The sequence below is a fragment of the Athene noctua genome, chromosome 14 (genome assembly GCF_965140245.1).
Source record: "Athene noctua chromosome 14, bAthNoc1.hap1.1, whole genome shotgun sequence".
NCBI classification, from domain to species: domain Eukaryota; kingdom Metazoa; phylum Chordata; class Aves; order Strigiformes; family Strigidae; genus Athene; species Athene noctua.
In genome coordinates this window covers 5903725-5921795 of record NC_134050.1, presented here as the reverse complement: position 1 = coordinate 5921795, position 18071 = coordinate 5903725, and the positions used below count along the sequence as shown (strand labels likewise).

The window sequence follows — 18071 nt, the reverse complement described above, 5'->3', positions numbered from 1 at the left end:
CCCCTGGGCTAGTTGGTTGACCTCAGGTAATGCCAGCGTGGTCCCAAAGACCCAGTTTGACCTCAAGTGACCCCATGGGCTAATTGGTTGACCTCAGGTAACCCCAGCGTGGTCTCACACACCGAATTTGACCTCCAGTGACCCCCTGGGCTAATTGGTTGACCTCATGTAACCCCAGCATTGTCCCAAAGACCCAGTTTGACCTCCAGTTACCCCCCTGGACTAGTTGGTTGACCTCAGGTAACCCCAGCATGGTCCCAAAGACCCAGTTTGACCTCAAGTGACCCCCTGGGCTAATTGGTTGACCTCAGGTAACCCCAGCGTGGTCCCAAAGACCCAGTTTGACCTCAAGTGACCCCCTGGGCTAATTGGTTGACCTCAGGTAACCCCAGCGTGGTCCCAAATACCCAGTTTGAACTCAAGTGACCCCCAGGGCTAATTTGTTGACCTCAGGTAACCCCAGCGTGGTCCCAAAGACCCAGTTTGAACTCAAGTGACCCCCAGGGCTAATTTGTTGACCTCAGGTAACCCCAGCGTGGTCCCAAAGACCCAGTTTGACCTCAGGTAACCCTGTGGGCTAATTGGTTGACCTCAGGTAACCCCAATGTGTTTTCAAGGCATGAGTTTGACCTCAAGTTACCCTGTGGTCTAGTTTGATGACGTCAGGTAACCCCAGCGTGGTCCCAAAGACCCAGTTTGACCTCAAGTGACCCCCTGGGCTAATTGGTTGACCTCAGGTAAACCCAGCGTGGTCCCAAAGACACAGTTTGACCTCAAGTGACCCCTGGGCTAGTTGGTTGACCTCAGGTAATGCCAGCGTGGTCCCAAAGACCCAGTTTGACCTCAAGTGACCCCCCGGGCTAGTTGGTTGACCTCAGGTAAACCCAGCGTGGTCCCAAAGACCCAGTTTGACCTCAAGTGACCCCATGGGCTAATTGGTTGACCTCAGGTAACCCCAGCGTGGTCTCACACACCGAATTTGACCTCCAGTGACCCCCTGGGCTAATTGGTTGACCTCATGTAACCCCAGCATTGTCCCAAAGACCCAGTTTGACCTCCAGTTACCCCCCTGGACTAGTTGGTTGACCTCAGGTAACCCCAGCATGGTCCCAAAGACCCAGTTTGACCTCAAGTGACCCCCCTGGGATAATTGGTTGACCTCAAGTAACCCCAGCGTGGTCCCAAAGACCCAGTTTGACCTTAAGTGACCCCCTGGGCTAATTGGTTGACCTCAGGTAACCCCAGCGTGGTCCCAAAGACCCAGTTTGACCTCAAGTGACCCCCTGGGCTAATTGGTTGACCTCAGGTAACCCCAGCGTGGTCCCAAATACCCAGTTTGAACTCAAGTGACCCCCAGGGCTAATTTGTTGACCTCAGGTAACCCCAGCGTGGTCCCAAAGACCCAGTTTGAACTCAAGTGACCCCCAGGGCTAATTTGTTGACCTCAGGTAACCCCAGCGTGGTCCCAAAGACCCAGTTTGACCTCAGGTAACCCTGTGGGCTAATTGGTTGACCTCAGGTAACCCCAATGTGTTTTCAAGGCATGAGTTTGACCTCAAGTTACCCTGTGGTCTAGTTTGATGACGTCAGGTAACCCCAGCGTGGTCCCAAAGACCCAGTTTGACCTCAAGTGACCCCCTGGGCTAATTGGTTGACCTCAGGTAAACCCAGCGTGGTCCCAAAGACACAGTTTGACCTCAAGTGACCCCTGGGCTAGTTGGTTGACCTCAGGTAATGCCAGCGTGGTCCCAAAGACCCAGTTTGACCTCAAGTGACCCCCCTGGGCTAGTTGGTTGACCTCAGGTAAACCCAGCATGGTCCCAAAGACCCAGTTTGACCTCAAGTGACCCCATGGGCTAATTGGTTGACCTCAGGTAACCCCAGCGTGGTCCCAAAGACCCAGTTTGACCTCAAGTGACCCCATGGGCTAATTGGTTGACCTCAGGTAACCCCAGCGTGGTCTCAAACACCGAATTTGACCTCAAGTGACCCACTGGGCTAATTGGTTGACCTCAGGTAACCCCAGCGTGTTCCCAAAGACTGAGTTTGACCTCAAGTGACCCCCAGGGCTAATTGGTTGACCTCAGGTAACCCCAGCGTGGTCCCAAAGACCCAGTTTGACCTCAAGTGACCCCCTGGGCTAATTGGTTGACCTCAGGTAACCCCAGCGTGGTCCCAAAGACCCAGTTTGACCTCAAGTGACCCCCCTGGGCTAATTGGTTGACCTCAGGTAACCCCAGCGTGGTCCCAAAGATCCACTTTGACCTCAAGTGACCCCCAGGCCTAATTGGTTGACCTCAGGTAACCCCAGCGTGGTCCCAAAGACCCAGTTTGACCTCAAGAGACCCCAGGGCTAATTGGTTGACCTCAGGTAACCCCAGCGTGGTCTCAAACACCGAATTTGACCTCCAGTGACCCCCTGGGCTAATTGGTTGACCTCAGGTAACCCCAGCGTGGTCCCAAAGACCCAGTTTGACCTCCAGTTACCCCCCTGGACTAGTTGGTTGACCTCAGGTAACCCCAGCATGGTCCCAAAGACCCAGTTTGATCTCAAGTGACCCCCCTGGGCTAATTGGTTGACCTCAGGTAACCCCAGCGTGGTCCCAAAGACCCAGTTTGACCTCCAGTGAACCCCTGGGATAATTGGTTGACCTCAGGTAACCCCAGCGTAGTCCCAAAGACCGAGTTTGACCTCAAGTGAACCCCAGGGCTAATTGGTTGACCTCAGGTAACCCCAGCGTGGTCCCAAATACACAGTTTGACCTCCAGTGACCCCTGGGCTAATTGGTTGACCTCAGGTAATCCCAGCGTGGTCCCAAAGACCCATTTTGACCTCCAGTGACCCCCTGGGCTAGTTGGTTGACCTCAGGTAACCCCAGCATGGTTCCAAAGACCCAGTTTGATCTCCAGTGACCCCTGGGCTAATTGGTTGACCTCAGGTAACCCCAGCGTGGTCCCAAAGACCCAGTTTGACCTCAAGTGACCCCCAGGGCTAATTGATTGACCTCAGGTAACCCCAGCGTGGTCCCAAAGACCAAGTTTGACCTCAAGTGACCCCCAGGGCTAATTTGTTGACCTCAGGTAACCCCAGCGTGGTCCCAAAGACCCAGTTTGACCTCAAGTGACCCCCAGGGCTAATTGGTTGACCTCAGGTAACCCCAGCATGGTCCCAAAGACCCAGTTTGACCTCAAGAGACCCCAGGGCTAATTGGTTGACCTCAGGTAACCCCAGCATGGTCCCAAAGACCCAGTTTGACCTCAAGTGACCCCCTGGTCTAATTGGTTGACCTCAGTTAAACCCAGCGTGGTCCCAAAGACACAGTTTGACCTTCAGTGACCCCCTGGGCTAATTGGTTGACCTCAGGTAACCCCAGCGTGGTCCCAAAGACCCAGTTTGACCTCCAGTGGCCCCCTGGGATAATTGGTTGACCTCAGGTAACCCCAGCGTAGTCCCAAAGACCAAGTTTGACCTCAAGTGACCCCCCTGGGCTACTTGCTTGACCTCAGGTAACCCCAGCGTGGTCTCAAACACCGAATTTGACCTCAAGTGACCCACTGGGCTAATTGGTTGACCTCAGGTAACCCCAGCGTGTTCCCAAAGACTGAGTTTGACCTCAAGTGACCCCCAGGGCTAATTGGTTGACCTCAGGTAACCCCAGCGTGGTCCCAAAGACCCAGTTTGACCTACAGTGACCCCCTGGGCTAGTTGGTTGACCTCAGGTAACCCCAGCGTGGTCCCAAAGACCCAGTTTGACCTCCAGTGACACCCTGTGCTAATTGGTTGACCTCAGGTAACCCCAGCGTGGTCCCAAAGACCCAGTTTCACCTCCAGTGGCCCCCTGGGCTAATTGGTTGACCTCAGGTAACCCCAGCGTGGTCCCAAAGACCCAGTTTGACCTTAAGTGACCCCCTGGGCTAATTGGTTGACCTCAGGTAACCCCAGCGTGGTCCCAAAGACCCAGTTTGACCTCAAGTGACCCCCTGGGATAATTGTTTGACCTCAGGTAACCCCAGCGTAGTCCCAGAGACCGAGTTTGACCTCAAGTGACCCCCAGGGCTAATTGGTTGACCTCAGGTAACCCCAGCGTGGTCCCAAAGACACAGTTTGACCTCAAGTGACCCCCTGGGCGAATTGGTGGACCTCAGGTAACCCCAGCGTGTTCCCAAAGACTGAGTTTGACCTCAAGTGACCCCCAGGGCTAATTGGTTGACCTCAGGTAACCCCAGCGTGGTCCCAAAGACCCAGTTTGACCTCAAGTGACCCCCCTGGGCTAATTGGTTGACCTCAGGTAACCCCAGCGTGGTCCCAAAGACACAGTTTGACCTCAAGTGACCCCCTGGGCTAATTGGTTGACCTCAGGTAACCCCAGCGTGGTCCCAAAGACACAGTTTGACCTCAAGTGACCCCCTGGGCTAATTGGTTGACCTCAGGTAACCTCAGCGTGGTCCCAAATACACAGTTTGACCTCCAGTGACCCCTGGGCTAATTGGTTGGTGGTCCCAAATACACAGTTTGACCTCCAGTGACCCCTGGGCTAATTGGTTGACCTCAGGTAACCCCAGCGTGGTCTCACACACCGAATTTGACCTCCAGTGACCCCCTGGGCTAATTGGTTGACCTCATGTAACCCCAGCATTGTCCCAAAGACCCAGTTTGACCTCCAGTTACCCCCCTGGACTAGTTGGTTGACCTCAGGTAACCCCAGCATGGTCCCAAAGACCCAGTTTGACCTCAAGTGACCCCCCTGGGATAATTGGTTGACCTCAAGTAACCCCAGCGTGGTCCCAAAGACCCAGTTTGACCTTAAGTGACTCCCTGGGCTAATTGGTTGACCTCAGGTAACCCCAGCGTGGTCCCAAAGACCCAGTTTGACCTCCAGTGACACCCTGGGATAATTGGTTGACCTCAGGTAAACCCCGCGTGGTCTCAAACACCGAATTTGACCTCAAGTAACCCCATGGGCTAATTGGTTGACCTCAGGTAACCCCAGCGTGGTCCCAAAGACCCAGTTTGTCCTCCAGTGACCCCCTGGGATAATTGGTTGACCTCAGGTAACCCCACCGTAGTCCCAAAGACCGAGTTTGACCTCAAGTGACCCCCTGGGCTAATTGGTTGACCTCAGGTAACCCCAGCGTGGTCCCAAAGACCCAGTTTGACCTCAAGAGACCCCAGGGCTAATTGGTTGACCTCAGGTAACCCCAGCGTGGTCCCAAAGACCCAGTTTGACCTACAGTGACCCCCTGGGCTAATTGGTTGACCTCAGGTAACCCCAGCATGGTCCCAAAGACCCAGTTTGACCTCAAGTGACCCCCTGGGCTAATTGGTTGACCTCAGGTAACCCCAGCGTGGTCCCAAATACCCAGTTTGAACTCAAGTGACCCCCAGGGCTAATTTGTTGACCTCAGGTAACCCCAGCGTGGTCCCAAAGACCCAGTTTGACCTCAGGTAACCCTGTGGGCTAATTGGTTGACCTCAGGTAACCCCAATGTGTTTTCAAGGCATGAGTTTGACCTCAAGTTACCCTGTGGTCTAGTTTGATGACGTCAGGTAACCCCAGCGTGGTCCCAAAGACCCAGTTTGACCTCAAGTGACCCCCTGGGCTAATTGGTTGACCTCAGGTAAACCCAGCGTGGTCCCAAAGACACAGTTTGACCTCAAGTGACCCCTGGGCTAGTTGGTTGACCTCAGGTAATGCCAGCGTGGTCCCAAAGACCCAGTTTGACCTCAAGTGACCCCATGGGCTAATTGGTTGACCTCAGGTAACCCCAGCGTGGTCTCACACACCGAATTTGACCTCCAGTGACCCCCTGGGCTAATTGGTTGACCTCATGTAACCCCAGCATTGTCCCAAAGACCCAGTTTGACCTCCAGTTACCCCCCTGGACTAGTTGGTTGACCTCAGGTAACCCCAGCATGGTCCCAAAGACCCAGTTTGACCTCAAGTGACCCCCTGGGCTAATTGGTTGACCTCAGGTAACCCCAGCGTGGTCCCAAAGACCCATTTTGACCTCAAGTGACCCCCTGGGCTAATTGGTTGACCTCAGGTAACCCCAGCGTGGTCCCAAATACCCAGTTTGAACTCAAGTGACCCCCAGGGCTAATTTGTTGACCTCAGGTAACCCCAGCGTGGTCCCAAAGACCCAGTTTGACCTCAGGTAACCCTGTGGGCTAATTGGTTGACCTCAGGTAACCCCAATGTGTTTTCAAGGCATGAGTTTGACCTCAAGTTACCCTGTGGTCTAGTTTGATGACGTCAGGTAACCCCAGCGTGGTCCCAAAGACCCAGTTTGACCTCAAGTGACCCCCTGGGCTAATTGGTTGACCTCAGGTAAACCCAGCGTGGTCCCAAAGACACAGTTTGACCTCAAGTGACCCCTGGGCTAGTTGGTTGACCTCAGGTAATGCCAGCGTGGTCCCAAAGACCCAGTTTGACCTCAAGTGACCCCCCTGGGCTAGTTGGTTGACCTCAGGTAACCCCAGCGTGGTCCCAAAGACCCAGTTTGACCTCAAGTGACCCCATGGGCTAATTGGTTGACCTCAGGTAACCCCAGCGTGGTCTCACACACCGAATTTGACCTCCAGTGACCCCCTGGGCTAATTGGTTGACCTCATGTAACCCCAGCATTGTCCCAAAGACCCAGTTTGACCTCCAGTTACCCCCCTGGACTAGTTGGTTGACCTCAGGTAACCCCAGCATGGTCCCAAAGACCCAGTTTGACCTCAAGTGACCCCCCTGGGATAATTGGTTGACCTCAAGTAACCCCAGCGTGGTCCCAAAGACCCAGTTTGACCTTAAGTGACCCCCTGGGCTAATTGGTTGACCTCAGGTAACCCCAGCGTGGTCCCAAAGACCCAGTTTGACCTCAAGTGACCCCCTGGGCTAATTGGTTGACCTCAGGTAACCCCAGCGTGGTCCCAAATACCCAGTTTGAACTCAAGTGACCCCCAGGGCTAATTTGTTGACCTCAGGTAACCCCAGCGTGGTCCCAAAGACCCAGTTTGAACTCAAGTGACCCCCAGGGCTAATTTGTTGACCTCAGGTAACCCCAGCGTGGTCCCAAAGACCCAGTTTGACCTCAGGTAACCCTGTGGGCTAATTGGTTGACCTCAGGTAACCCCAATGTGTTTTCAAGGCATGAGTTTGACCTCAAGTTACCCTGTGGTCTAGTTTGATGACGTCAGGTAACCCCAGCGTGGTCCCAAAGACCCAGTTTGACCTCAAGTGACCCCCTGGGCTAATTGGTTGACCTCAGGTAAACCCAGCGTGGTCCCAAAGACACAGTTTGACCTCAAGTGACCCCTGGGCTAGTTGGTTGACCTCAGGTAATGCCAGCGTGGTCCCAAAGACCCAGTTTGACCTCAAGTGACCCCCCTGGGCTAGTTGGTTGACCTCAGGTAAACCCAGCATGGTCCCAAAGACCCAGTTTGACCTCAAGTGACCCCATGGGCTAATTGGTTGACCTCAGGTAACCCCAGCGTGGTCCCAAAGACCCAGTTTGACCTCAGATGACCCCCTGGGCTAATTGTTTTACCTCAGGTTACCTCAGCGTGGTCCGAAAGGCCGAGTTTGACATCAAGTGACCCCCCTGAGCTAATTGGTTGACCTCAGGTAACCCCAGCGTGGTCCCAAAGACCCATTTTGACCTCCAGTGACCCCCTAGGCTAGTTGGTTGACCTCAGGTAACCCCAGCATGATCCCAAAGACCCAGTTTGACCTCAAGTGACCCCCTGGGCTAATTGGTTGACCTCAGGTAACCCCAGCGTGGTCCCAAATACCCAGTTTGACCTCAAGTGACCCCCTGGGCTAATTGGTTGACCTCAGCTAACCCCAGCGTGGTCCCAAATACCCAGTTTGAACTCAAGTGACCCCCAGGGCTAATTTGTTGACCTCAGGTAACCCCAGCGTGGTCCCAAAGACCCAGTTTGAACTCAAGTGACCCCCAGGGCTAATTTGTTGACCTCAGGTAACCCCAGCATGGTCCCAAAGACCCAGTTTGACCTCAGGTAACCCTGTGGGCTAATTGGTTGACCTCAGGTAACCCCAATGTGTTTTCAAGGCATGAGTTTGACCTCAAGTTACCCTGTGGTCTAGTTTGATGACGTCAGGTAACCCCAGCGTGGTCCCAAAGACCCAGTTTGACCTCAAGTGACCCCCTGGGCTAATTGGTTGACCTCAGGTAAACCCAGCGTGGTCCCAAAGACACAGTTTGACCTCAAGTGACCCCTGGGCTAGTTGGTTGACCTCAGGTAATGCCAGCGTGGTCCCAAAGACCCAGTTTGACCTCAAGTGACCCCCCTGGGCTAGTTGGTTGACCTCAGGTAACCCCAGCGTGGTCCCAAAGACCCAGTTTGACCTCAAGTGACCCCATGGGCTAATTGGTTGACCTCAGGTAACCCCAGCGTGGTCCCAAAGACCCAGTTTGACCTCAGATGACCCCCTGGGCTAATTGTTTTACCTCAGGTTACCTCAGCGTGGTCCGAAAGGCCGAGTTTGACATCAAGTGACCCCCCTGAGCTAATTGGTTGACCTCAGGTAACCCCAGCGTGGTCCCAAAGACCCATTTTGACCTCCAGTGACCCCCTAGGCTAGTTGGTTGACCTCAGGTAACCCCAGCATGATCCCAAAGACCCAGTTTGACCTCAAGTGACCCCCTGGGCTAATTGGTTGACCTCAGGTAACCCCAGCGTGGTCCCAAATACCCAGTTTGACCTCAAGTGACCCCTGGGCTAGTTGGTTGACCTCAGGTAATGCCAGCGTGGTCCCAAAGACCCAGTTTGACCTCAAGTGACCCCATGGGCTAATTGGTTGACCTCAGGTAAACCCAGCATGGTCCCAAAGACCCAGTTTGACCTCAAGTGACCCCATGGGCTAATTGGTTGACCTCAGGTAACCCCAGCGTGGTCCCAAAGACCCAGTTTGACCTCAGATGACCCCCTGGGCTAATTGTTTTACCTCAGGTTACCTCAGCGTGGTCCGAAAGGCCAAGTTTGACATCAAGTGACCCCCCTGAGCTAATTGGTTGACCTCAGGTAACCCCAGCGTGGTCCCAAAGACCCATTTTGACCTCCAGTGACCCCCCTGCGCTAGTTGGTTGACCTCAGGTAACCCCAGCGTGGTCCCAAAGACCCAGTTTGACCTCAAGTGACCCCCCTGGGCTAGTTGGTTGACCTCAGGTAACCCCAGCGTGGTCCCAAATACCCAGTTTGACCTCAAGTGACCCCCCTGGCTAATTGGTTGACCTCAGGTAAGTCCAGAATGGTCCCAAGGCATGAGTTTGACCTCAAGTAACCCTGTGGGCTAATTGGTTGACCTCAGGTAACCCCAGTGGGTTCTCCAGGTAGTGACCCTTTATCTGTAATGTCTCTTCTCTTTTTTTCTATTCTATCAAGGAACCTGTTAATGAGTTTTGTCTGAGGTATTCTCAGGAGCTTTGGTACTTCAGGCCCTGTTGCTGTGTCTCTCCCACCCCGGACTCTGTGTGGATTTATGTTCTCAGCACCACCATTGCTTGTCCTTGGTTGGCTCCCTCAGCCACTGCTGCTACCCGGCCCTCACCTTTACCCCCAGCAATCCCAGTTCTGCCCACATCCCACGTCCCACCTCCGCCAGCACCTCTCAGCCTGTCTCCACAGGAGCTCTGCTCTCCCGTTCCACCCGCACCTCACCTATTTGGCTTTATTTGATGAATATAAGAGTGTTCGGCATTTGGAGAAGAAAGACAAAAGTTCTCAAGCTCTGCCTTTTCTGTCAGGTATGACTAGGTCTCCGTGGCTGTCCACACACCCCTTTATTTTGACATAATACATTTACAGATTTGGTGATATGTTTAAGACACATCAGCACAGTTTGAGACCTCAAAACAACACTCTGCTGGATTCACATTAACACTACACAGCACTGAGGACTAGTCCTTGACTACCATCAACACACAGGTAATAATTAGTCCTTAACAAGCTTGTCCTAAATTAGCAGCAAGTGTAAAAGACCAGCGAGCTGGGGTTAGTAGTTGTGTCTTGGAGTTGGTGTTTGAAGAGCTTTTAAGGTGAGGGTGGATGAATATTTTTGGTGAAGCGAGACCTGAAGTATGAGATCTCTTTTTTTTCCTTCTTTTCTTTTATTCATTGTTTATTGGCATTTTTTCTTCTTCTTCCTTCGAAAGGCTAAAAAACAGCACGCCTACTCTTGACTGAGTTGTTTTATTTTTGCAACCAGGGCTTGCTTTTTTTTTTTTTTTCTTCCAGCATGTTTCCCGTTGTTCTGTAGGGTCATTTTGGTTTCACCAATTATCTTCTCTACTTGCTGTACATGTGGGGTTTATTTTGTCTTTCATACTTTACTTCTTGTACTTGTTTCCTATGTCTTACATGTTCTGTTGTCTTCTCCTTTGTGCTTAATTTTTCTAGGTATGTTTTTTCTTAAGCATTTCAGAAAAAGCCGATTGCTGGTTTTGCGATTAGAAGTGATACCATGCTGTAAAATGCTTACATGCAGTCGCTGATTACGTTATCTTAGTGTGCCTGTGTTTGTGATATCCCTGTTGGAGTCCTCTTGAAGGACTAGGTGTTTACTTGAAGGAAAACATCCAAGAAAAAAACCTCTTGGGGAGGCTGCCATGACTTAGTCTAGATATGTACCTCAGACACTACTAGCTGGAGAGGCTTTCTCTAAGCAAGTTCCCCAAACTTGCTTCTGTTATGTATGCCCTCAGACAGGATTAACTGGATAAGTTTTCCCTCATTAGCTGCCTTCTCCTGTTCTGGACCACAAGAAATGGAGAGCAGCTGTTTTTCTTTTCTGAATCGTCTCTAAAAGGGGGGCTCCAGCTGTTCTAGGGACCTGGAGGGCTGCTCTCCTGAAGGCCAGAGCCCAAATGGCCTCTGCAAGTGTTAGAGGAGGTGGTAAGGCCTGCTCTCTCCTGGCTGCACTTCTGAACTTCAACGGGGAGTCTTGAGACTTGGCTCACCCTTGGGTGAGCGTGACAGGTTCCCTCGCCGTTTGCCGTGAGCCATCCAAAGTCCTGAAAATTAAGAACAGTAAGAGACAGGTATTAAATCCTTCCTGTCTGTGTGTCTGTATCTCACCTGGAGAAAGGTCTAGATGATCTTCAAGGTCTTTTCCAACCTAAATGACTCTGTGATTCTGTAAAGGTGAATGTTGCCTGAAATTGGGAAGAATGAAGTGGAAGGAGTGGGACTTCTGTTTTGGGACAGAAAAGAGGCAGGAAAGGAAAAACTATTTTTAGGTGCATGTGAAGGGACTGCCTAGCTCTGTAAGCACTTGGGCAATTCCTCTCTCTCTGGAACTGAGAGTGCCTCCAACACAGGCTAAGACAGCCCACTCTTCATTCGACCTGCTAGTAGGAATTCCTTCTTACCTTTGTACTCAAGACCTTAGGAGAGAGAGCGGAAAATCACAGTCTTGACATCTCTGCTCAAGTCAAGGTCTCAAAATCTAAGGTTGCCTCAGGGAGAAAGAAGGAAATGCACAGGAAAGAGGACACCAAATAAACCAAGAAGAAAAATAAAAGCAAGAGATAATAAACAATTGCACAGTCCAGAATCTGATCAGGGGCACCCAGAATCCAGGTGTACTCATGCCTTAATGCCCAGACACGGGGCTTTTAGCAAAGCAGAGCAAAAATACCTGCTGGGAAGCCAGCTAGCTAGCCTCAGCTGAGTCCCCAGGTTTCCCTGTCTGTACCTGGTGGGAGCCATCCTCTTCACATCCAGTGCAGCAGTTCAGAGGATGCTGGGTTTGGCTGCCAGCGCACACTCAAGTGACCTGCAGTGACACACCAGGAGTTAGAGGCAGCCTCTGCTCCTGCAGACAAAGGGAACAACCACGGGCTTTGCCCTAAGACCTTGACTACTGTAGTTGAAGTTGTGGCTAAATCACCACCTTGCCTTCAGTGGCCAGATGCCAAGATCAACACCAGAGGAGCTGTGTATTCTCTCCCGGGGAAACCTAATCAGGTGGGGGGACGTATCCTGGCACTTAAAGTAGGCAGAGTGGGACTTAGTGTGCGCAGTCACTGTGTCTCCCCCAGCGTGCCTGGGGCTCAGCGTCCATCTGCCTGGCTAGACATGTAACAAGCCTTCCCTTTTCCAGGTGCAGCCTCCAGGACTGGCATCCAGATCACAAATTAAGTGAATGGACAGTACTGTAGGCATAATTCTTACAACTTATTCATGATGGAAGATGAGATTTGGATCACGTAGCCCTTCACAAGCCTACATTTCATGATCATATCTAATTATTACTTTATTTTGTCACTGAATAGTTATACTTGTCTTTTCTGTAGAGTATCTTTACAAATATATATAAGGCCATGTTTTCTGACACCAGAGTGCGTTCTTCCTCAGAAAATAGTACAGTTAAGAGAAAGTCATTGTTTGGGGTTTTTTTTCCTAGTTATGACCTAGTCATATCTTTATTTCCTCTCTCTGTATTAGGTGACTTACCTATTTGGGAACTCTCCAACTCAACCAGAATGTGATCCCTTTAGAATAGGTTATAAGATTTTAAATCATTATTAAATGAAAGCAAATAACAGTTACAGAACTGTGATACTAGAAAATAGTAATAACAATTGGACACATGTTTAAAATCCCTATGTATAGATAAAGGAATGGTTGTACCATTAGAGAACGATACATGTTTAGCAGTATTTGGGCAGCTGTAAGTACATGAAAGGATGAGACTAAGCAGCACTTAATTTTAAAGCTGCATAGCTTTTCACTACTTTTATAGTTTTGGGTGGTGTGCCATGCAGCTGCTGCTGGTTTGAGGGGACAAAAATAAAGAAGGAAGAAGCAAAAGTTCAGAAGGAAATACAGGCTCAAAAGCCCTTTCTGTTCTGCCTGCAAGTCTATACCTGCCTCTAACAAATGGCTGCAGGTTTCCACCTTTTATATCAAGGTCTATTCAAGAATCAAATGTCTGGTTATGGTATAGATTATATGTCATACGCTCTTATAATCAATTTTGTTTGAGAATGGGCATGATATAACTCATCAGTCAAATCTTTCCATCATTTTCTTTACCTTCTAGCAGTGCTTGGATTTGTTAACGTCTTGGACACTCGTTGCATCTTCCTGAAATAAGATAAACCCTTACAAATAATCTGCAGAGGGAAAGACAAGGAATGACACCATCCTGCAGAATTTAATGTAATTGGATATGATGTCATGAAGACAAATCTAAAAAGAAAATTGCTTGGTCATTTATGCAATTGATATAGTTGCTCTGTTTCTAAACTGTTATACTGATGTGTGTCTTCTGTTCCTTCATCAAGAATATAATCTTTTCATTATTATATATCCATACGATACCACCTCTAAGAGAGATCTCAGGTACTCCATGCTATTTTACTCTAGACAAGAAACTCCTGAAGGAGTCTTAATTTCAAATTTTCACCCTTGTGGTTCACCAGTACAGACAAAAAAGAATATGCACATTTCTAATGTGCTGTTACCAAAAAAATATCCCTTTCAAATGGTCTTTCATTCAACTTTTATTTAAATTTATTTACTACAACGTTTTTCTGAATTTCGTCATAAAGATTGTTTGTTATCCATGCAAACTTGTGGGCCCAGTTTCAGGTGGCTGACAGCAGGATTGAGGGCGTATTCACAAACGCACAGAAATCCCACTCACTTCATACTCTGATTATGTCCTGAGTTTTGATGCTAAAACAGCTAAGCACTTGCTTCTTTGTTTCTGCCCTTTCAGAACGCCAGTACTGGGGCTCAGACCTGCAACTTCCCAAAATACCTTTTGAAGAAATCATGTACGATGATGAAAGTGCATACAAGTGGCTGTGCACCCTAAAGAAAGTAGGAATTGTGCTACTAACAGGAGCTGCTGCTAGGCAGGGAGAGTTGGTTAAACTTGGCCACAGGATTGGGTTCCTGCGTCTCACTTTTTATGGGTGAGTTTGTTTTTTAATATCTCTGCTTTGCCAGCTGTGTCATCACCTCTAATGTACTTCACTTCAGCTTGCTGGACCTATTTTGTGGATTAATTTATTAAAACAAGGTGAATTGTTTCTTTTTTCTGCATGTTAGAAAATGTGGTGTCAGTGAATACTCTGTACGAGAGGATTGCTTTGCTGTTGCGGGCAGGGTATTTAAAGAAGAGCAGCAATAACATTAACTGCTGAGAGAAGGAAAAATGCCTGAAAACAGATGTCAAATAAAGGATAACCGTAAGGTAGCCATACTAACCTATACTATGGAACAAAATTAAAAAATCCCTAATCCAGTCCCCTTCTGAATAGAACAAGTTATCTGTACTGAAACTTTTTCTTAGCCTGATTTTGAGTCATGGAAATAGGTAAGACTTAGACAATATTATTGTGTCTGACACCACCAAGAAGATGAGCAGAGTACCCATTTCCCTGTTTTCAACTGAGTCTGCTCTGGAAAGCCACAACCAGTCCCAGCAAGCATTATTTTAAGACTGCTTTTTTGCAAAAGGAAGAGCTCGGCCTGCAGGAGGCAGGGAGGAACTTGTAAATCATTGGTTTGATGCCAAGAGGTGGTAAACTGAACCTCAAACTCCTCAAGCACCTACTAGGTGAGTAAACAAATGACGATGGTAGCTCACATCTTGCTGAGCTGAGTCAGTGACCTCCAGCTAGCTAAGTAAAGGAGCATTGTTATTACTTAATATATTGCCCTGTCCCTCACCCCCAGCTGTTGGTATAGTTTTTTACAATGAATGTAAAAAAACCCTATTACTTGGATGTGTGCTTATTCTGAAGAAAAAATAATTGACAAAAATAGACAGCAACGTTTAAAAATAATGGTGATTTCTTGGTGCCTTACTAGCCACCAAAACCAGAACATTCAGGGTTTCCTATCTGAAAAGGTCCCATGTCCCCCATAATAGAAAAAAAAAACCCAACAAAAATTATGATGAGTTCTCCTTCATTTGGATTACCTCTGCTTCAGAGAATAAGCAAACATAACGTGGGCAATAACCAGTGTTGTCTCCTCTGTTTATTTTTTTTTTTTAAAAAAAAGCTAAAATAATATAAGTGGGGAATAAATTTCAGCCTTGGCCAGAAAGACCACATTCCCTCAAGTCTGCAAGGGAGAAGGAAAGTTGTTCTGCCCCTTACCGCTCTGGTGTGAAGGCACACGTGAGCCCTGCTGGAATATGTAATGCGGCTGAGGTCGGGAAAAGCAGCTCTGTGATACCAGCAAAAACGCATCAACTCAGTGTTAATTGTGAGGTGAAGGGGAGGAAGGTGAACAAAAGGTCCCTTCTTCAAGCTATGATGCTTAAGATTTATTGTTACATCTTCATTTTACAAGTATCAGTCCATCATCAGCTATGGAAAAATGTCACTGATGCCATTGGCTTTTAGTAAACAATTTCGAAGAGGCAGAGAAACAGCTATGGTGATACACTAGCAACTTCTAGCATTATATATAAATTGCTTCTGACCCACTCACCGTTCTCCATTTTGGTTTCATTTATGTTGAAAATCAACTAGTTTGTGCAGAATTCCACACACACACACCCCCTGTGCTTCAAATCAGAAAAGCTGTCTCAAGAAAACTTCTAGACTCTGTCAGAAACTGAACTCATGGCACACAGAACAGCGTGTGAGAATGGCATTTTAAAATCTTTTTTTTTTTTTTTTCCTGTTGTCTTCCAAAAAGAGGGGCTGGAGAGAATGACTGTTTTTAAATACCATGACTGTTAACGAAGATTTTTGTCAGTTCCAGCAGCCTTGATAAATATTTGTTAAGCTTTAAAGGGAGTAATGTATAAATGTACTAGAGCAATTAAGATAAAGTTTAAGGTGTGGTTTCCTCTTTCTACTTACTGTGCCAGAAGGAAAAGTGATTTTCAAAGTTAACTGGGATTCAGTCAGATTAATCCTACTGAAATAAATGGGAGCAGAACCCGCTGCTTGACTTGGAAACCTTGTCCAGTGCCGTGAAACATTTTCTGCCATTAAAAGCATTCCTAATGTCAAGCGGTTTGATATTTGACATTCTACTATGGCCTCGATTTAAAACTTGCATCGTTATGAAAATACTGCTGCTTTCTATTTCTGTTTTGATGTGATCCTAATAACAGATACGAGAAGATTCTTAGGGCTGTCCAACCCTGATGATATCTGAGGGTGTTTCACAGCTTTCCTTGGTATCTGAATGATGACACATTTAGTTCTGTTTGTATCCAGACAGCTGCACGAGCATTTTGAGTTAAGATCTAATATAGCAAACCCTAGATAACAACAAAAAAAATGTTGGTTCTTTGATAAAGTATACCACTAAAAGAAAATATATAATATCTCCAAAATAACTCAGGGGAGAGGGGGGAAAAGAAACCCACACAAAACCCCAAAAACAACAACAAACACCGCCCCTCTCCCCATACAATCCCTTCAACATACACCACGGATTTGTGCTTGGCTTACAAAAGAACCTTGAGTTGCTTTCTTAAGTTTCAGGGATGAGGAACAGGAAATTATCTTTAAATCTTCTAGATTAATGTTCTTGACATGGCAGCCCACTGTGTTTCACCTACTGTCCATCTGCTGAGCCCTGTAACAAGTTTTTCACTAAGGAATTCGAAAGCTTTTGATGTTTAACTCCACAGCATTGTAAGATAAAAATCTACCGTTCTGTCTGTACTCTGCCTCAGCTCTTCATCATCCTTACTGTTTAAAATTACTGCCAACTGTAACATCCAGCTGGTGATAACTCTGCTATGTTTAAGAGAGACTGAAAAGACCCTTACTGTATAAATGTGCATTAACTGTTAGGATATACTTTCATTGTCTAAGTTCAGCTGACAAGAGATTCAGACTGCCCTAGGGAGACCTGTCAGTTTATCAGTTGTGTCATTAGAATGGGTTTTTTCCCATTAAAAAAAAAAGTTAGTCTTGCCCCTCATTGACTCTTCCCTAATATTATTATTATGGAACAATTATTAAATTCTTCATCTTGTTTAAAGTTGGCTGGAGTTAATATTTCAATAGAACTTGTCAGGATCAGTTCTGAGGTAGATAGACAGGTAGATATTCAAATGTTTTAATACATCCTACAAAGAACCTCCTGCCCATTAGTGTTCCCCACAAGATCAAGGTTGCCCTTGGGCCACACCATTTGAACAAGTAACGGTTAGAGCTCCTTTTGCTGTTTTAATCAGATTTACTATTGGTGTTGATTAAACTTTATGTTTCCTTAAGTATCAGGGATCCCAATAAAGGACTGATGAAAGGCTGCAAGTCTCCTTGCTTTTTCAAAACCTATTTGATGATTCAATGTATTTATTAGGCTGCAGAAAGAGGGTTGCAGTGTTATGGAAGTTTTCCAACTGATTCTGAATTTAAAAGAAAACATACTTAGAATATTTAGTTTAGGTGATTTTTTTTTTTTTCTTTTAAAACACAGCTGTAGTATTTGAAAGTCTTGAAGTCTGGTTTATGTTATCCCAGTTCAGCCACTATAGTTAGATTTACTTGACAGGTCATCTGACAGTTACTGACTGTGTTTCTGTGTATGATTACATTGATTTTGCATTATTAAATTAAAATCTGAGGAGCATAATGTCAAAGAGAGCCTGACATCCAAAGACCAGTTTTGCAGATGAGCCTGGATTTCAAGTAACAAAACCCAGCTCCGCTGGAAGTCTATAAGTTATGTACAGACCAATGTCCAGCCCTGAAATAAAAGAATGTACGCTCCAGTGCTAAAGGAAAGGCACAGTTATAAAGGAGAGAGGATGAGTATGATACAGTGTGCATATTGGTAGAGCCAAGACTTTCAGGGGGAGAACCCAAACTGTTGAACACGCTTTCTTTTTCAGAACGTGTTGCCAGCTTGCAAGGAGAGAACATAATTGTACTCCCAAAGGCAGGGTGCTGTGGGGTTCAGAGCCAGCCTCAGTGAGCTGATGTGGGGCAAGTGCACTGTTCCTTACATCTCGGTTTTCGTTTCTCCAGTTCAGAGATCAGACACTGTTTAGCTGGCTGCGGGATGCACTGTAAGGATGCCTTTGTGAAGGTTATACAGTACAAGCATACCTATTCAAACATGATGCTCA

At 47.7% G+C, this 18071-nt stretch overlaps 1 protein-coding gene and 1 long non-coding RNA gene across 2 annotated transcripts in view; one reads left to right on the top strand and one right to left on the bottom strand.

Moving 5' to 3' along the window:
- BBOX1 (gamma-butyrobetaine hydroxylase 1) overlaps positions 1–18071 on the top strand; it is a 55384-nt gene that overhangs the window by 26445 nt on the left and 10868 nt on the right. The window contains exon 4 of the mRNA XM_074918261.1: positions 13734–13932. Coding sequence (XP_074774362.1) covers positions 13734–13932 — 199 coding nt within the window. The remainder of the gene's footprint in view (positions 1–13733; positions 13933–18071) is intronic.
- LOC141966001 (uncharacterized) overlaps positions 9803–18071 on the bottom strand; it is a 59202-nt gene continuing 50933 nt past the window's right edge. The window contains exon 4 of the long non-coding RNA XR_012634532.1: positions 9803–11019. This is a non-coding gene — a long non-coding RNA (uncharacterized LOC141966001). The remainder of the gene's footprint in view (positions 11020–18071) is intronic.